Below are 19,705 nucleotides of genomic sequence, written 5' to 3'. Positions count from 1 at the left end.
AGCGGTTATAATACATTTTATTATTTTAACTAATACATTTATTATTTAAATAATACATTTTATTATTTTAATATTTTATTATTTTTTTTATTATTATCTAAGTATATACTTATCAAAATTAACTAAATCTTTGTTACTCCTGAGAAATCTGGAGATGTTATAGTGCTTTAAGCTATTTTTCTCTTCTTAATGTATTTGCATCTTTATTGTCTTGTGTTGGTTATATTCTTTATTTTCAACCCCAGAAATTAGATTTTTAAAATTAACTGATGCTTATTTAGATATACCCACACAATTGCTACTATTTTGTTCCCTATTCTTGTATCTCAGACTTTGTAAGTTCATTTTTCTTATGTATGAAGTGAATCCTTTAGAACTTTTTAAAAGTGAGGGCCTATTGGTGATAAACTCAATTTTTGTTTGTCTAAAATGTCTTTATTCTACTCTTATTCTTAAAATATAATTTTCTTTGGTATAAAATTCTAGCTGACATTTACCATATTTCCTTTATTTTAAGAAATATAATAACACCAAGGTCATGGGTTTGAATCCCCAGACTGGCCAGCCACCAAAAGAGAAAAAAGAAAATAAAAGAAACACTATTATTTTATGCACTATTATAAAATTTTAAAGAATGTTTACTGCTGAAGGATTCATAAATGAATAGTTTAATATGCATCCCAATTGCAGAGATATGTAAATGTGAAAATTTGTTCCTCTTAGAATTGATGAAAGATGATGTATTTTTCTTTCTACATTGTAGATATTATTCTGTTTTCTAGCTTTTGTGTTACTGCTGAGAACTCATTCACCAGTCTGTTATTTATTTGTAATTATCTTTCTTTTTCCATTGTCTGCTTTTAACCTCACTTTCTTTGATGTTCTTCAGTTTTATTATGAGTGCGTAAGTAAGGAATTCGTTTTATTTATTTTCTGTGGAATCTACTAGACCACTTAGATTGGTATTTTTCAACAATTATGTTAAATTCTCAAACATTATTTCTTCAAATATTGCCTCTTCCCCATTCTCTAAATTATATTTTTCTTGGATTCCAATTAGACATGTTAGACCTTCTCATTTTAATCTCTGTCTTTAAACTCTCCTTTACATTTACCATGTATTTTTCACTACATGCTTCTCTCTTGTAATTTCTTCAGATATAAGTTTATGCATTCTTCAGCTGGGTCTGATCTGCTTCTTTAATATGCCCATACAATTTTCAAATTAAAATTATTATACTTTTCATTTCTAGAAGTTTTGTTTGGTTATTTTTTCAATATTTTTATTCTTTGTGGTCTCTTGTAATTTACTCATATTTTCAAAGTTCTCTTTTATTTCTTTAAATATTCAAACATAGTTATTTTGTATTCTCTTGTGCAAGTGCTTATTCCTAGTATTTTGGTAGGCATGAAATTAATTCTAAAACCTGATAACTTTAGAAAAATATGTTTTGTTTCTTTAGTACATTAAGCATTTATACACATTTTAGTGATTTAGGTTAAAGCATTTTTCTTTGTTTCACTTTAATCAACAGACTTTGTCTTTACCAAAACTTATACTAGTTATAATTTAGAATATTGCACACCCTTTTGACAACAGGGGGAGATACCATAATACAGATAAATACTCCTTAATTTTTACCCTCAGTGTAGATATGAGAAAAACACAAAATTAATATTGATCTACTGAAATCTGATTTTTAAAAAATTATTTTGTGAGGCACAGAAAGAGAAATACTGCATGTTCTCACTCATAAGTGGGAACTAAAAACCAATCAATCAATCAATAATAAATTGAACTTTCTGAAGGAGAGAGCAGAACTGTGGTTATGAGATGCAGAAAAAGGGAAGTGGGGGATAGTAAGGCTAGCTAATGGACACAAAACAGTTAGATAGGAAACATAAGTTCTATTGGTGTACAGTCACACCAGGCATCTATAATTAACAATAATTTACTGTATATTGTCAAATTGCTAGAAGAGAAGAGACCAAATGTCCTCATCACAAATAAATGATTAAGATTATAATGAAGAATATGCTAATTACCCTGATTTGATCATCATATTATGTACATACATTGAAATTCAACTTTGTACCCCACAAATATGTACAATCAATATGTTTCAATAAAACAATTTATTTTGTGCATAGGAGTCAATTTGTAACCAAAAAATTGAACAAGTACTGGTGAATCTTTCATCAGTGACTTAATAGTTCAAATTTTTATAAGCTTAAACTTTTTTTTTTGATGGCTGGCCAGTACAGGAATCTGAACCCTTGAACTTGGTGTTGTAACACCATGCTCTAACTAACTGAGCTAACTGGCCAGCTCCTCAAGTTTCTATAAAGTTTTTATTAGATGTGAATTAAAATTTCCCCAGGCATTTTATGTGTGTTTACTTGATTCCTATACTCTCAGAAATTGTGTCTATTTAGATGTGCTGCATTTATTTATGGCTAGTGTTATAAGTTGTAGGGTAAGTAATAATTTTTAGAAAAAATGTAAAGTAGCCTTTTAGGCCAACATGTTACTTGCTATTTTCCTGGAACCTATTGCATTTGTTAGTGTAGCACCTCAAAATGAATATTTTGAAGTTATATTCTGTATATTTAGAACTACTTATTTGTGTTTGTGTGGGCTCGAACGTTGTGGGTTTTGATCCATAGGGTGTATATTTAGTTAATTAATTTACAATTTCTCTTTGTAGGCTTGTTTTGATCCACCTCTTGAAGTGGTTCCCACCAGGAACCCAATCATGTACAACAGAAAGGCAGCTGACCCAGTCCACCCTGACCTGGCTGGTTTGTTGGTGAAAAACAAGAATCTTTTAGCTGAGGTATATGGATTATCTGAAAACAAAGCACTATGGGAAATTATATCCTCTGTAAAAGTAGGAAGAGAAACATCCTGATAAAGGGCTTAAAATATTATCTTAACTCAGGTTTGCTTTTTTCTCAATATTGAACTCTCTCATCAGTGAGGATCACCAGTTTAGATCCAAATCTGTCTTTAGCCAGAGAACTGCCTTGTTCTTACATAGTTAAGTGCTTTTGAGTTGATGTCCAAATGCTTGGAGTATTAGAACATTGCTTATGAACTAGCATGCTCAACATTTATGTAATAATAATAATAATCAGTTATAAGTATTAAACATTTTTAATGGAAAGGATGAGTTCCTATTTTCAATATACCACCAAATAGCAAATATTCACTGGTTTTATTTAATATTTAAAGACATCTGAGTGACATCAATGGATTAAAAAAAAAGAAATCACAGTTGTAGGAAATGCCTTGACTTACACTCTCTGTGATTAAGAGTAGAGAGTGCTTATAGAAATGCTTTAATTGACCTAATGAGTTGTCTAGAGTAATCTTGGCATGATGGAAAAATATGTGTCCCTTTAATTTTGTGGAAAATTCTCTGAGAGGGAGTAGGAGTGTGTATGTGGAATATGGTAGATATAGAGAGACAGTCACCTACTTGGCAAATAGCAAGAAATTAGAATCAATGTGAATCACAATAAATGGAAGAGAGTCTGAAAGTATCTTTAGTACAAATTTTAAGTTACAAAGAAAAATTATATAGGATTTGGCAAATCATTTTGTTTTAGAGAACTGTATGGCTTAAAGGAATCCCAGCAGATCTGAGGAAGAGAAACTATCACCGTAGGCCCTCTATTTAAGGCTGGAGCTACTTAGTCCAATACAGTAGCCATGAGCCAGAAGTGATTATTAAGCACTGGGAATTTAGCTGCTCCAAATAGCAATGTGCTGTAAGTATAAAATACACACTATATTTCAAAAACTTAGTACAAAAAAATAAAGAATGTAAGCTATTTTATTAATAAATTTTATATTGGTTACATGTTGAAATGAAGACATTTGGGATCTATTGGTTTAAATAAAAAGTATATTATTAAAATTTTTTAAAGGTTTACACATTTTTGTAACAAATTTGATTAGCTCACTCAGTGAAGTGTGGTGCTAATAAAACCAAGGTCAAGGGTTCAGATCCCCATGCTGGCCAGCCCCCCACTCCCCACAAAAATTCTTTAGTTGAGCCGAATTATTCTCGGTATATTTGTTGTGAGAGACGGTCTTATAGATAATTATTCTTAGAAGCTCAAAGGCCATTGTCATTGTTAAGGGCACTATGATGTGGCTGTTTATATCTGTATTGCCTCCATGGTTACCTTTAAGTAAAATGTTGAGAATGTTTAAACTTGGGGGCACTGACTAGCCCTTTGAATAAGTAGCTATCTATAGTAGCAGTATTAGTTTGTTAGTGCTGCCATAAAAAAGTACCACACACCGTAGCTTAAATAACAGAAGTTTATTTTCTCACAGTTCTGGAGGCTAGAATACTGAGACAAGTTGTTAGCAGAGTTTTTTTCTGAGTCCTCTTTCCTTGGCTTATTTGGCCATCTTCTCCCTTCATTTTCACATGGTCTTCCCTCTGTAACTGTGTCTGTCTAAATTTCCTCCTCTTAAGAGAACACAGAATATTGGATTAGGGCCGACCCTAACGATCTTGTTTTAACTTAATTACCTTCTTAAATAGTCTATTCTCAAATACAGTCACATTCTGAGGTACTGGGAGTTAGGACTTCAATATACAAATTTTGTGGGGGACTCAACTCAGCCCATAACAATACCCTTATTCCTTGCAGCCTCTTTTCTGCCCAGGACCATATTAAAGTTCCTGTCTGTTACCTCATCTATCAATAGCCTGATTCCAGGTTTCATTTAAATATAAGTATAGATAAAGATATTGTATTAGGCCATCTCTGTTGCTTATAACAAAATATCTGAAACTGGGTAATGTATAAAGAAATGCAATTCATTTCTTACAGTTGGTAGGCTGGGAAGTCCAGGGGTCACATATGGTAAAGCCTTATTGGTAGGTGGTGACTCCTCACAGCAACACAGGGTGTCACATGACAAAATGGCTGAGCAAGAAAGTTAAACTTCTCAGTTGATCTCCTTTTAAAGCCATTAGAACCATGCCCATTACTCCATGAATGGATCAATCCATTCATGAGGACACAGTCCTTGCAATCTAATCACCCCTTTAAGGCCCCACTTTTCAATTACCATAATAGGATTCCCCACCCTCTTAACATTATTACAGTGGAAATTAAGTTCCAATATATGGAACTTTGGAGGACACATTTAGCCATAACATTCTATCCCTGTCCCCCAAAGTTTATGTCCTTCTCACAGGTAAATACATTCATTTCAGCCTCAAAGTCTTAACTTGTTTCAACTCAAAAGTCTAAAGTCTCATCTGTGAAATCAAACAAGTTATCTACTTCCAAGATACAATGGGGGAACAAGCATAGGGTACATATTCCCATTCAAAAAGGTAGAAATAGTCCAAAAGAATAGGGTAACAGGTCCCAAACAAGTTTGAAACCCAGCAGGACAGGCATTAAATCTTAAAGCTGGTAAGTCATGTACCTTGACTCCATGTTTGGCATCCTCTGCACACTGGTGTAGGGGTAGGGTCCCAAGTCCTCAAGCAGTCCTGCTGTTATGGGTTTCCTAGGTTTAGGCCATGCTTTAGTTCTTCCAGGCTGGTGTTCAACTCTGGTAGCTCTACAAGTCTGGGGTCTCCATGGCAGTCCCATTCCCATGGCTCCACTAGGCATGGCCCTGGTGAGAGTTCTCTGCTGCAACTCTGACCCTGTCACCTCACACCCCCAGGGTGTCGGAGATGTAAAGGATTACTCAAAGCCCATTTCTTCTGAGCAGTGAGAAACCCTGAAGGGGATAATTTCTAGGAACCCTTGAGAGAGGCATTCCTCCTCAGGAAATTAACACCAAACTGGGGTTCTTTCTCAGTATTTATTCTCCAGGCCAGAAAGTTACAGAAAAGAAACATAGGTGAAGTTATGGCTAAGTATAGTTTAACAATAGAAGCTGGTAACATCAGTGAAATAACGAAGTGACATTCCATAATGCAGTTTGTAAAAAGTTAAGTTGGTCCACCAACAAAAGCTTGTTTTTAGCAAACACTTTCTTTCCCTACAGCAATTTCTTTAGTATGTTTATATAATAATCAAGGAACTTTCTTAACATATCAATCAGTAGGTTAACCTGTACCGAGGGCATCTGTCCTTGAGCCAGCAATTTTGCTGCGTTACAATTCTTTATCTACAACAGAGACTTTAGCCTAGGGAAATTTTCCTGTCTTTTGCAAGCTTAACATTTCTATGTGTGATTTTAAAAAGTTAGGCTAAACCTGAAACTACAAGGCTTTGGAGGCTAGGCCCTGTGAAATACATTTGCTTTATTAATGTTAGTGCTCTCTGTATGACTCCATATTTCCACTCATCATTGCTCTAGAAAAGCTCTCTGCAGTGACTCCACCTCTGTGACAGATCTCTTCCTGGGCCCCCAGGCTTTTCCATGCATCCTTTGAAATCAGAGTGGAACAGCTTTGACATTCTGCAAGCTTGCATATTTAAACTATGTGGATGCTGCCAAGGTTTCCAGGTTGTATCTTCCAAAGTAGCCATTCTAGCCACACCTGGGGCCAATTTAGCCACAGCTGGAGCTGCTATAGAAGCTGTGGTATGGGAGCGACATTCGGAGGGGGCCACAGGCAGCAAGCCCACAGAGGGTGCCTCAGGCCTGTTACCCAGAACTATTCTGTCTCCCTAGGCCTTTGGTCCTGGGATGGGATGGACAGCCTCAAAGATCCCTGAAATGCCTTCAAGGTCTTTCTTCCATTCTCTTGATCCCTTCCTTATGTACTAATCTCCTTAGCAAAAAGTCAAATACAAACTCACTTGGTTTCCTCTCTCAGACTTTCTTACTTTTTATGTAGGCAGGCTGAGAGTTTTCCAATTTTTTACCTTCTGCTTCCCTTTTAATGATAGATTCTGCCTTTACTTCATGTCTTTTCTGTCATAACTCAGCATAGGCTGTTTGAGCTTCGTGAATGCTTTGCTGCTTAGAAATTTCTTCTACCAAATACCCTAGGTCAGCACCTTGAAGTTCCATATTCCATAAAACTTTTGGGCATGAACAGAATGCAGCCAAGTTCTGTGCCAGTTCATAACAAGGGTGATCTGTGCCCTAGTTTCCAATAAGCTCATCCTTATCTCTATCTGAGACCTTCTTAGAATGGTCTTTATAGTCCATATTTTTATCAGTATTCTGGTTACCACTGTTTAACCAGTCTCTAAGATGTTCTAAACTTTCCATGGTCTCCTTGTTTTTTAAACTCTCACCAGCATCTAGGCTTTTTCTAGTCTGCTCCTCTAAATTCTTCCAGCCTCTACCTTACGTAGTTCCAAAGCTACTTCCACATTTTAGGTTTTTATTGTTATAAGCAACACCTCACTTCTAAGTACCAACTTTCTGTATTAGTCTGTTTCTGTTACTTAAAACAGAAATACCTGAAACTGGGTAATTTGTAAAGAAACAATATTTATTGCTTATATTTTCAGAGGCTGAGAAGCCCAAAGTCCAGGAAACACATCCGGTGAGGGCCTTTTCCTGGTGTTGACTCTATAGCAATGCATACACAGTCCTCAAAATCTAGTCACCTCTTTAAGACCCTACCTTCCGATTACCAAAATAGGATTTTCCACCCTCTTAACACTATTATAGTGGGGATTATGTTCCAATATGTGAAACTTTGGGGGCCACTGTTGTAGATTGGATGCCCTTCCAACCTCATTGATGCTTAATCCCCATTGTTAACTGTTGAGGGTTGGAAATCCTATTATGGTGATTGAAAAGGGGGGCCTTGAAGAGGTGAATAGAATGCAGGACTGTGCAGTAGCAAATGGAGTAATCATGGTGGTCAGGAACATGGTTCTGAGGGCTTTAAAAGGAGAGTGAATGAGGAGGTTGGTCTCCTGCTCTCCCTGCTCCACCATTTTCTGCCATGTGATATGCCTGGATCACTGTTGCCACCATCAAGACCCTCACCAGATGTGTTCCCTGGACTTTGGACTTCCAGCCTCCAAAACTGTAAGTAATAAGTTTAGTTTTCTTTATAAATCACCCAGTTCCAGGTATTTTGTTATAAGCAACAGAAACGGACTGACACAGACACATTTACCCATAACAGATATATAGATAAATACATATATTTCTTACCATTTTATTTATGCCAATGAATTCCTCTTGTAGCATAGAGAAGTGAATAGAGTTTAAATTTAAATGGAGCTTATATAGACATAATAAATCTTATGACACCTTTGAGCAATTTCTTTGCATTTTTTAAAATTAAAAAAAAATTTTTTTGGCAATTTGCCAGTGCAGGGATCTTAATCCTTGACCTTAGTGTTACAACAGTACTGAGCTAACCAGCCAGCCCAAGAGATTTCTTACATTTGTATTTTCTTTCAGAAAAATGTGATGTCAATCCCTGAAAGTTGTAGCAATTTTATTAGGGGTAGCATTATTCTTCTCCTCTACATTATAACTTACTATTAATACTAAGGAGTTTGGAATTTTTGATAATTCAGATTTGGATTAGATTAAGGTTTATGTCTATGCATAATTCATTAAAAACCTTTTAAACCAAATTGTCAAAAAAGATTCCATGTACCTTGTTTAAAGTAAATACGTAAGCTGGTTTTAAGAATTTAAAGGTATTTTTTAAAAGCAACTCTATGTACATAAATAATTTGCTAATTAAAATTTTTAAAATCTATTTGTCAAAGCAGATATCTAAAAGGCTCTTCAATATCTCATTTTGACTTAGTTTTAGATACCCTATATATTAAAAAGTATTCTGTAGCTCCTATTGTTGGCATTTTCTGAATTTAATAAAAATTAGTGACAGTTATTCAATGGCTTCCTGTGTTAAAGTTATTTAAAAAAAAAAAAAGTTTAGTGATTTCAGTGGAATACCTGAGTTTCAGCATGAGTCATCTTTCCCCTTTATAATAACCTGTTATTGAATCCCACAAGAACACAGTTGTCTTGATCAGGCAGTTTTTCTTTTCACTGCATGCATTTAAATTTTTTTGTTATAATTAACTTTATCTCTTTGTGCTACATACCAAATAATTATCATGTGTTTCTGCCCAATTATGGACAAACAGGTGCAAGAGAGCTATATCTGAGGAGAGCTAGATATAGAAGGGATAAATATTAACCTATTCAGTTGGTGATTGTGTTCTCTGGTTTAAGCAACATGATATTGAGCTAAACTCTCGCACAGTGCTAGGTAGGCAGCAGTAGTAATAAATATGAGTTAAAACAATCTGAAAAATGTCACATATAATGTGTATAATAAGTCCTAGTATCATAAATTTAAATTAAATTTAATGTGTTTTGCTGGTACTTTTTAGTTTGCTTTTTATGGAAACTTTTATTTGCAGGTAAGATGTTTTTCTTGCCATAGTGTAGAAATAAGGCAAATAGTAGAAACCTAGTAGGTGCAGCTACATCTGGAAGGGGTAAATGGAAGCAATATAAATTTTGCAGCTAAAGAAAAATACATCCAAACCAATTATTATCATTGTAATTAAAATTTTTCTTGTGATAATTGCAGATTCACTTGCAGTTGTAAGAAATAACACATAGAGATTCTTTGCATACTTTGCCCAGTTTCTCCCAATGGTAAAATTTTGCAAAATTATAGTACAGTGTCACTTAAATATTGACATTTGATATAATCCACTGATTGATTCAGATTTCCCCAGTTTTACTTGTACTCATTTGTGTGTTTGTGTATTAAGTTCCATGTAAGTAGTTAAGATTCTGGAAAGTTCCAACATCACAATTCTTCAGGTTGCCCTTATATATCCACACCCAATTCCTTTCCATTCCCAACTCATGGCAACCACTAATCTTTCCTCTATTCTAAAATGTTGTCATTTTTGAAATGGTGTGTACTCAAGAAGCTAAACATAGAGTTATCATATGACCCAGTGATTCCATTCCTACATACTTAAGAGAATTGAAAACATATTCACATAAAAACTTGTTCATGAATGTTCATAGTAGCATTATTCATAAAGCCAAAAGGTATATACAACTCAAATGTCCATCAGCTGATGAGTGGATAAGCAAAATATGTTATATCCATACAGTAAAATATTATTCAGCCATAAAAAGGAATTAAGTACTAATACATGATATAATGTGGGAGAACCTTGAAAATATTACGCTAAGTTAAAAAAAGGCCATATGTGATCTCATTCATATGTATGCTTCCATTCATATGAAACGTCCAGAATACGTAAATTCATAGAGTTAGAAGGTAGATTAGTGGCTGCCAGGAGCTGGAAGGACAGGGGAGAGGGGAATAACTACTAATGGGTATAAAGGTTTCTTTTGGGGACGATGAAAATGTTCTGGAATTAGATAGTAGTGATGGTTGCACAACTTGTAAATATACTAAAAACTACTGAATTGTACATTTTAAAAGGCTGAATTTTATGTGAATTAGATCTCAATTTAAACAGTGGGAAAAAAACCCCAATCCAATATGGCTGCACAACTCTGTGAATATACTAAAAAATACTCAACTATTTACCTTAACTGGGTAAATTTATGAATTATATCTCAATGCAGGGAGAGTCACTAGAACTGACCAAAGAAAAGGATAGGATGTCTCTCTCCACAAAGCCCATTCCAGGGTGACAGAGGAGGCATCTGCTCTATGATGATATTGGGGGACCTGAACATACCTTTTGGCATTGGACAGATCATCTAGGCAACAAATCAACAGAATAACCATTACTCTTTCAGAGGGAGAGACGAAATCTGGGGTTGTCAGTGGTGGGAGAGAGGAGGGAGATGGGGATGGGGGGAGATTGGACAAGGGGCATAAAGAATAAGTACAATTTGTAACAATATACATACTAGTAATTTTGATTTGATCATCATATGTCAACATTGAATTCCAAAAATATGTATAATCAACTATGATTCAATTTTTTTAAAATGTTATATAAATAGAATCAATACATTTTTAACATTTTGGGATTGGTTTTTCATGCAGCATAATTTCCTGGAGATTTGTCCAAGTTGTGTGTAATCACAAATTTGATCCTTTTTTTAAACTGAATATTATTACATGGTACACATGTGCTACAGTTTGTTCAACCATTCACCTATTGACAGGTATCTGGGTTATTTCCAGTTTTTTAAAGCTGCTTTGAACATCAAGGTACAAGTTTTTATGTGAACATAATTTTTCATTTCTCTGAGAGTGTGCCCAAGATTACAATAGCTGAGTCATATGGTAATTGCATAATCAGTTTTATAAGTGCCAAACTGTTTTTCAGAGTAGCTGTATTATTTCACATTCCTACCAGCAATGTATAAGTGATCCAGTTTCTCTACATCCTTACCTGCATTTGGCAATTTCACTATTTTGTATTTTAGACATTATAATAATTGTGTGGTGGTTTCTAATTATGGCTTTAATTTGCATTTCCCTAATGGCTGATGATGGTGAACATATTTTTATGTGCTTATTTGCTATCCTCATATCCGTTTTTGTAAACTTTATATTCAAGTTTTTTGCCTGTTTTCTAATTGGATTGTTTTCTGACAGTTTAGAGAATTCTGTAGATATTCCAGTTCCAAGTCCTTTGCTGACAATTTTTATCAGCAAGCTATATCTCAATTTTGGGCATAGCCTAAATTTAACTAAGTCCTGAACATGTTTCTAGTTCGTTATCTCCAAGTACAACATCAAACTCTTTAAAGTTTGGGTTTCTTTAACGTAAAAAATAATCCAGGAGTGTTTTAAAATCTTTGAGTTTGCAAATAACTGGTCATGAGAAGAAAGTAAAAAACTAGAACTAGCAAGTCCACTGGAAGACAAATTGACAAAGTTTGGTCATTAAAAGGAAGATTAAAGTGGATCCAGAAATCAGTGTTTGTCTAGTCTTCCACATGACTTTGAGATTCATGCTATCTTAGGTACCTTTCAAAAAACCTGTACCTAATATTATCCTAAAACAGGATAACTAAAAATGAGATTTTAAAACACAATTCTTTTATCATAGTATAGGGAATTGGGGCCACTGCATCACACAACTCCCAGGGATATTATCTATATGGCATATTAGGTGAATGGTGACCATTGTACTGACCTCCTGACTTACTGGTTAAGGTAATGAAGGTAATGCTGAAGGACCTGAGCAATTACTGTGATTATCAGAGGATGGGATGCATAATAATTTTGATAGGAATAGAGTCGTTTTTTTTTTTCCTTCCCCTGCCTCCCAGGAATACAGTTTTAACTCATTTGTTTAGGTTCTGCTGTGTATAAAGTATGAAGATAAGGCCCTTGGGAGGGAAGGACAGAAAAAGAAATGAACCATGATTCTCATTCACAAGAAAATTAGAAAGTAGGGAGATAGACATAAACAATAAAGTGAAATATTAGATAAACTCCATGAAGATAGGCTTTTTGGAGGTAGTGGCAGTTAATGTACACCTTGAAGGAGATAAAGAGTTTTACAGGGGTTGAAGAGGGGCATGAGATTGTAAAAGTGTGCTGGAGCAAGTGGAGTAGCCAGAATAACATGCTGTATGAGTCAGTAGTCAATGGGGAATCATCACAGGGTTTTAAAGAATATAGTAAGATCTGAGATGACAACTATCGGCAGAATTAGACATCCTTTGTATTCTTGGACCATCCTGTTCGTACCACTATCATTGAACTTATTATGGTATATATTCTAATTATTTATTTTTAGATTGGTCTCCCTAGGGAGCTGGGAAAATATTGTGAATTATTAACCTTCTTTGGATCCCCAGAGCCTAGCACATGGCTGGAATGCAGAAGATATTAAAGCCTTGTTTGTCAAATAAATGAAAATGAAACGGTTCAAAGAGGTGCTAGACTGAAGGCAGGTAGACCAAGTAACTGTCCTGTAACAGTGTATGAAATGGACAGTGAGGCCTTGAAACAGGACAAAGGCATCAGGCATGGGAAGAAAGGGGTAGATAATGAAAGACATAGTAGAGGTAACATTAGTGACTTGAGGAGGAGAAAGAAAAAGAGTGACTCAAAAATGACTGTTGTACTAACAGTTTTTAAAGATATATAAATAAATTTTAAGCTTTCCATTTTTAAATATTTGATCTTGTTATTAAAAGGTGTTTTCTAGACAGATCTTTCATAGAACATTTAACCCATTACTTTAAGTAAATTAATTTGTGATTGAATAGGTAGGTCTTAAAACAGGATGTGATTTGCAATATCAGACTTTGGGATAAAGAAAATCATGTATTTTGATAATAAATAAAAACTGATAAATTAATGTTTGGAAGGAAGGAGTGGAAATGCTCAAAAAATGCTTCTTTTATAGCTCCTTCACAATTGCTAAGACAAGAAGTAAAAAGTTTCAGTTGTGTGAAAAGTAAGAAGGGAAAATTTGACTCTAGAGTGTAGCCCAAGTTAAAAAATTTTATTATTTATTATTTTTTTTATCTCAACATTTGTACATCTTTGTGGGATACAGAGTATTGTTTCAATACATAATATACTGCACAGTGATTCACTTATGGTAGACAGCATCGTTTTGTTCCCATTAGTCCACCCTAAGTTAAAAATTTTGAAAGCATTTCATTATCAATCAGTGACACTGAGTTCTCTTAACTAATCACTTTATCCCTTTTCTCTAAGGAGAATTCACTAAATATATTATTTCACTGAGTTGCACTCCATTCTAAGCAGTTTTAATTTAATGATGCTGTGATTTTTTAAAGGACTTCTGTCCTCACTGTTTCTGACTGCAAAACTGATTTCTTTTAAGAATTTTGCCAGAATGTCCTAAAAAACCCAGCTTCAGACTATAAGCCATTTACTATTTCCATTTCTTCTATGATAGGAGGCTGTAATAATCCTATGAAAATTGTTTAAGGATCAAGACTATAGAGCAGCTTTTAATATACATATTTTGGGGGAAATGGGAGATGTCCAGGAAATGAAATTAAGATGCATGCTAAGTGATGAAGTCAGTGCAAGCCTGGAAGGCTATGGGGCTGGCCATGATGTATTCATTGAGTTTCAGAGAATCTTCCTCCCTGGGAAGCTTCATCTGCCTTTCAAACTGTAAGATGCATTAAAAAAAAAGCACATTTACATTTTTTATGTACGTTTAAAGAAAAATCCCTACAATAAAGAATTTGTCAAATCCAGTTTAGCACTTACTCCTTAATACCAGCAAAACACTTCCAGAAAGGTTTTATAGATATAGATGTAGATATTTTAAATGTTGCTTATTTATGTATGATGTGTGTGCAGGTTGACTAGCTTGCCTTAAACTTTTTAATGCCTTTCTCTGTATTGTCATATTGTCATTGCATATCTCTGTAAATGTCAATGACTGAAAATGAATCATCACATTGACTTACTTATTTTAGCTTGTTTATTGCCATCTGATCTTAACAAAACAGAATTTAAAAGTAGAACATGTTTGCTGTTGTTGGTGATCACGAACACTTCTCCTGAGGCATTTGTTTTTATTTTCATAATAAAAAAGCAACAAAATAATGTAAAAAAAGTGATTCTAAAGATGGTAGTTGCTATGGTTTGAATGTGTCCCTCCAAAATTCATGTTGAAACTTAATCCCCAGTGCAATAGTATTAAAAGATGATTGCCTTTAGAAGGTGATTAGGCCATAAGGGCTAATCATGGATGATCCTTCATGAATGGGATCAGTGCCTTTATAAAAGGACCTGAGGGAGCAAGTTTGTCTCTTCCACCCTTTCTGCCATGTAAGGACACAACAGCAAGGCACAATCTTGGAAGCAGAGAGCAAGCCCTCACCAGACACCAAATCTGCTTGCACCTTGATCTTGAGACTCCCAGCTTCCAGAACTAAAAAATTCCATAAATAAATTTCTGTTCTTTATAAATTACCCAGTTTAAGGTATTTTGTTATAGCAGCACAAATGAACTAAGACAGAAATTGGTACTGAGAGGGAGGTGCTACTATAACAAATACCTAAAAATGTGGCTTTGGATCTGGGGAATAGATAGAGAGGCAGGAACAGTTTTGAAGGGAATGCTAGAAAAATCCTATATTGTTATGGACAGAGCATTAAGGGCATTTCTGGTGAGGGCTCAGAGGAGGAGAGCTGTAGGGAGATCTTCTTAGAGATTACTTAAGTGATTATAAATTGAATGTTGCTAGAAATATAGACAGTAAAGGCCATTCTGATGAGGTCTCAGATGGAAATGAGGAACAAGGTATTAGAAACTGAAAAAAGGACACTCTTGTTATAAGGTGGCAAAGAACTTGGCTCATTTGTATCCATGTCCTAATGCTTTTAGAAGGTAGAACTAACTCATGAGTGATATGATAGGATATCTGGTGGGAGAAATCTAAGCAAAGTGTTGAAAGAACTGCATGGCTTCTCTTGACTGCTTAGAGTAAAATTTGAGAAGAGAGAAATAAAGCCAAAATTTATAATCAAAAGGGAAGCAGAAGTTAAAGATTTGGAAAATTCTTATTCAGGCCAGGTTATAAAGAATGAGAAAACATGTGTAGGAGAGAACGCCAAGAGTGTGGTGAGTGAGTGTTTGATAAGGATATTAGTCTGGTTAGAAGAAAGCCAGATGCTATTCATCAAGACAATGGAAGAATGACCCTGAAGAAATTTCAGAGATCATCAAGGCTGCCACACCCTTCACAGGCCCAGAGTGCCAAGGCTTAAGGGACAGAACTATGTTAAAAGAGGGACCTTAGGCAACCATAGGACCTCAGCACCTATTGCCCTGCACTGCCTTAAGTCTCTGCTCCTCACATTCATGTGCAGTGCTCCTCAGCCACCCCAGGCATTGCTCAAGGGGTCCCAGATATGGCTTGGACCACGCCTCTGCAAGGCAGTGAACCTTGGTGGTATCCATGTGGTGCTAACTCTGTAGGCACACAGAGTTCACAAGCTGTGGAGGCATGGCTACCTCCACCTAGATTTCAAAGGATGTCTCAGACAGCCTTGGGAGCCAGACAGAAAATTGCCACAGAGAAAGGACCATCACAGAGAGTGCCCACTTGGACAATGCCTAGTAAAGCCATGTGGGCAGAGCCACTCCAGAGCTCCCGAGAACTTCAGAGCTATAATTCCAATCTGGGAGAACTGCAGGCATGCAACTCCAATGCATGAGAGCTGCTGTGTGGGATGCACCCAGAAAAGCCATGGGGGTGGGGTCCCCTGGAGCCTTGGAGGCCCAACCTCACCCTAGGGTATCCAGAAGGCAGGACATGGAATCAAGGAAGTTTATTCTCAAGCCTCAGGATTTAATGTTGTTTGCCTTATTGAGTTTTAGACTAACTTGGTACCTCTTATGCCTTTCTTTTTTCCTATTTCTTACTTTTGAAATGAGAATGTCTAGCCTATACCTGTCCCACCATTGTATTTTGGAAATACATAACTTGTTTGATTGCACAGGTTCAAAGTTGGTGGGGAAATTTGCCTCTGAATCATACCTTGAGTCTCACCTATGTCTGATTTAGATTATATTTAGGTAAGACGTTGGACTTAGACTTTAAAATTGATGCTGGAACAAGTGAAGAATTTTGAGTCTCTTGGGATAGAATGAATATATTTTGTATGTAAGAAGATATGAATTTGGGAGGGCCAGGAACAGAATGCTGTGGTTTGAATGTTTGCATCCCTCTAAAATTCATATTAAAACTTAATCCCCAGTGCAACAGTATTAAGAGGTGGATGCCCTTAGGAAGTGATTAGGCCATGTGGGCTCTCCCCTCATGGATGGAATTAGTGCCTTTATAAAAGGGCTTCAGAAAGTGAGTTCCTTCCTTCTAACCTTCCACCATGTGAGGACACATAAAAAAGGTGCATTCTTGGAAGAAAAGAGCAATCCCTTACCAGATGGAGAATCTGATGGCATCTTGATCTTGGACTTCCCAGCCTCCAGAACTGTGAGAAATAAATTTCTGTTCTTTATAAATTGTCCAGTCTAAGGTATTTTGTTATAGCAGTATAAACAAAGACAATGGTACTATTTATTGAAAAAACATAAGGAAGACAATGGTACTATTTATTGAAAAAACATAAGGAAGAATTACTTATCGGTGGTTGGTACTGGAGAAAAATCTAAATGTTTGCATTGTGTATTTGAATACACTGGTTGATCTATGTGGAAATTGATACAAGTAACTACAAAGTTAGATCTGGGATCCAGGAGTAAAGTCAGGACAAAGAGGATGATTTAGCTTCACCTCTGCATATGGCATCTCCATGCTGTGGTGTCAAAGGGCATTGTTTCAAGAAAGTACAGAAAAAAAGAGGGAAGCTAAGAGTGGCACCTTAAGAATGTCCAAGGCAGAAGATTATACAAATTTGAGGGTCCACTGTAAGAAAGGGGAAACAATATTACAATATAAAATTAGGTATGAATTCTCATTCTAAATAAATATCTATTTAGAGTAAAAGAAGAAATCATAACAACTTATGAAGTTTAAAAGTTGACAAATATGTCAAGAATTGAGAGGAGTAATTCATAGTCTCCAGGCTCTGTAATGTCAATCCATGATTCTCGTCTACTGCTCACATACTTCCAGGGCTGGGGGATGCAGGACACATTCACTTCTCAATATTACTTCTGGGCCTACAGCTTCATGGCATAGTGCTATGTAAGTGCAAGGGGAATAGCAGTACCATTTCTGGAAGCCATTCTTACACTGAGATTCCTAGCAGTACCTTAACTATACACGGAAGTTTTCCCACTAAGTCCATTTCTGTGTAGCTGCAACATAATTCTTCATAGCCAAATACCAAAATGACTGTGACCACCAAGTGCTACGTCACATGAAGAAAGCATGACAGAGTATATCAAAATGGAACTAGACAAGGGTCTTTCCAATTGCAGTTAAAATCTTAATTTGCAAATTCTACAAAAGCATGACTGTGAACACATTGCTAGGGCCCCTCCCTGGGCCTTGGAAGGGGCCCATGCAAGGGAAAATCCCTGAAGTTTAAGCTTCATTAGTTTCATGGTAAATCTTCTAGTAGTAGATGACTGAAAAGAAGTAATCAGTGAGGAAGAGAAAAGGAGACGTCAGTTTCATGTAAGTCAAGGAAGAAAAAGTTGTGAAGAGGGGTGAATCAGTCTTGGATTCACTGTGGAAAACAGAAACCATTCCAAGTATTTCAAGTAGAAAATGATTTAATACAGAGAATTATGTGTATACATATGATTGGAAAATGTGTGTTGTAGTCAGGGCCAGCACTGGATGGATGCATGAGTTCAAGACACATCACTATAAATGATATCCTGAAGTCAGAAAGTTGCTGCTACTGCCATTGAGCCTTTAAGGCATAGCCACAACTACCTCTTAACCTCCACAAAGCTGGTAACTAGATAATGGAATGTTTTTTTCTGGCCCTTTCCTTGACCTTTCTCACCAGCTGAAATAACAGTGGGAAGATGGCCTCTTCCTCTCCTCTATTCTAAATTTCACGGGAATTCATCTTTTTGGTGCAGTCCAATTTACATATAACATGGTTCTCAAAGTGTGGTGTCCCAGACCAGCAACATTAACATCAGCTGGGGACTTGGTAGAAATATGAATTCTGAGGTCCCACACCATTTAGAAACTCTGCAGGTAGGCCTAACTGTTCTTTAACAAACCCTCCAAAGTTTGAGAACCATTGGCATAGACAATCCCAGCTTTCATAAGGGAGTCTGGAAAATAACAATTTTATCTCTAGTTCTGCAGTACGAGAAGGCATCATGGGAGTAGGAATGGCTATGGAGTGCCAGTGACCAAATCCAGCAAAAGTGAATGGTTGGTGGTGTCAAGTGCTTCAGTGACATGTGGCATATGATGGCAAGGAATTTTTGAATCTGGCAATTAGAAGATCATTGGTGACTTCTGAGAGAAGTTTCCACAGTGGGGTGTAAAGGATGAGAGATGAAATGATTTTAAAATCGAATTGTAGTGGATTAAGAGTGAACACAGAGGACTCTTAGAATCAGTGTAGCTGTGTAACAAAGGGGAGAAATAAATGGGTTTTTAGCCTGAGCTCAAATCTTGCACTTCATGACCTTGTCTGTGCTCTCTGCCACCCCAGCTTCATTTCAGATAGCTCAGTTGCTTCTGCAGCTAATTAAAGAAGTTTGTGGAGTACTTTGGGATGACTTAACTAAAAGTTCCAAGGGAGCATAAACTTCAATTTAAACAAACTTCAAACACTTGCATCTTACAGTATACCTACAAGTTTTTTCAGGGCCCATATGAGGGACCTTCAACAATTTCATGAAAAAGATTTGTATTGTCTTTCAATTCCATTTTTCCACAGACTTTTTGAAGTACACACATATGTGCCAGACACCATGCTAGGCCCTTAATATATGTTATCTTTAATCTTTATAGCCACCATGTAAGGTGGGTAAGAAAAATTTAGCTGATTTGCCAGTGGCCACAGTCTGTCTTGTCGCTCTGAAGTTTGAGATCTTTCCACCATGCCATACTTCCTTGATCTATAAATTCTTTGGACTCACTGAAACATGTTTTAATAGCCATGTAATTTCCAAAAAGACATGAAGGTATGTTTTGAGTGAGAACATAGAAGTTTCAATTCATTGTTATAATTTCTGAGAATTTTTTAGATATAGAAAAAAAGTGCCTTATATACATACTGGACTAAAAATTTAGTTTGAAATAATTGGTCTTTAAACAGCCTTTGCTGCTAGAAAATATAGCATTTCTATTTAATGCAATTTTTTTCAATAATAA

At 35.9% G+C, this 19,705-nt stretch overlaps 1 protein-coding gene across 1 annotated transcript in view; it reads left to right on the top strand.

Moving 5' to 3' along the window:
* Window positions 1–19,705, top strand: part of LOC134372765 (uncharacterized) — a 45,023-nt gene that overhangs the window by 11,109 nt on the left and 14,209 nt on the right. The window contains exon 3 of the mRNA XM_063090139.1: window positions 2,709–2,837. Within this exon, the coding sequence (XP_062946209.1) occupies window positions 2,709–2,837 (129 nt within the window). The remainder of the gene's footprint in view (window positions 1–2,708; window positions 2,838–19,705) is intronic.

The sequence above is a fragment of the Cynocephalus volans genome, chromosome 3, assembly GCF_027409185.1.
Source record: "Cynocephalus volans isolate mCynVol1 chromosome 3, mCynVol1.pri, whole genome shotgun sequence".
Lineage (NCBI taxonomy): Eukaryota > Metazoa > Chordata > Mammalia > Dermoptera > Cynocephalidae > Cynocephalus > Cynocephalus volans.
The sequence above is the reverse complement of the archived record's forward strand: the minus strand, read 5'-3'. Positions and strand labels throughout refer to the sequence as shown.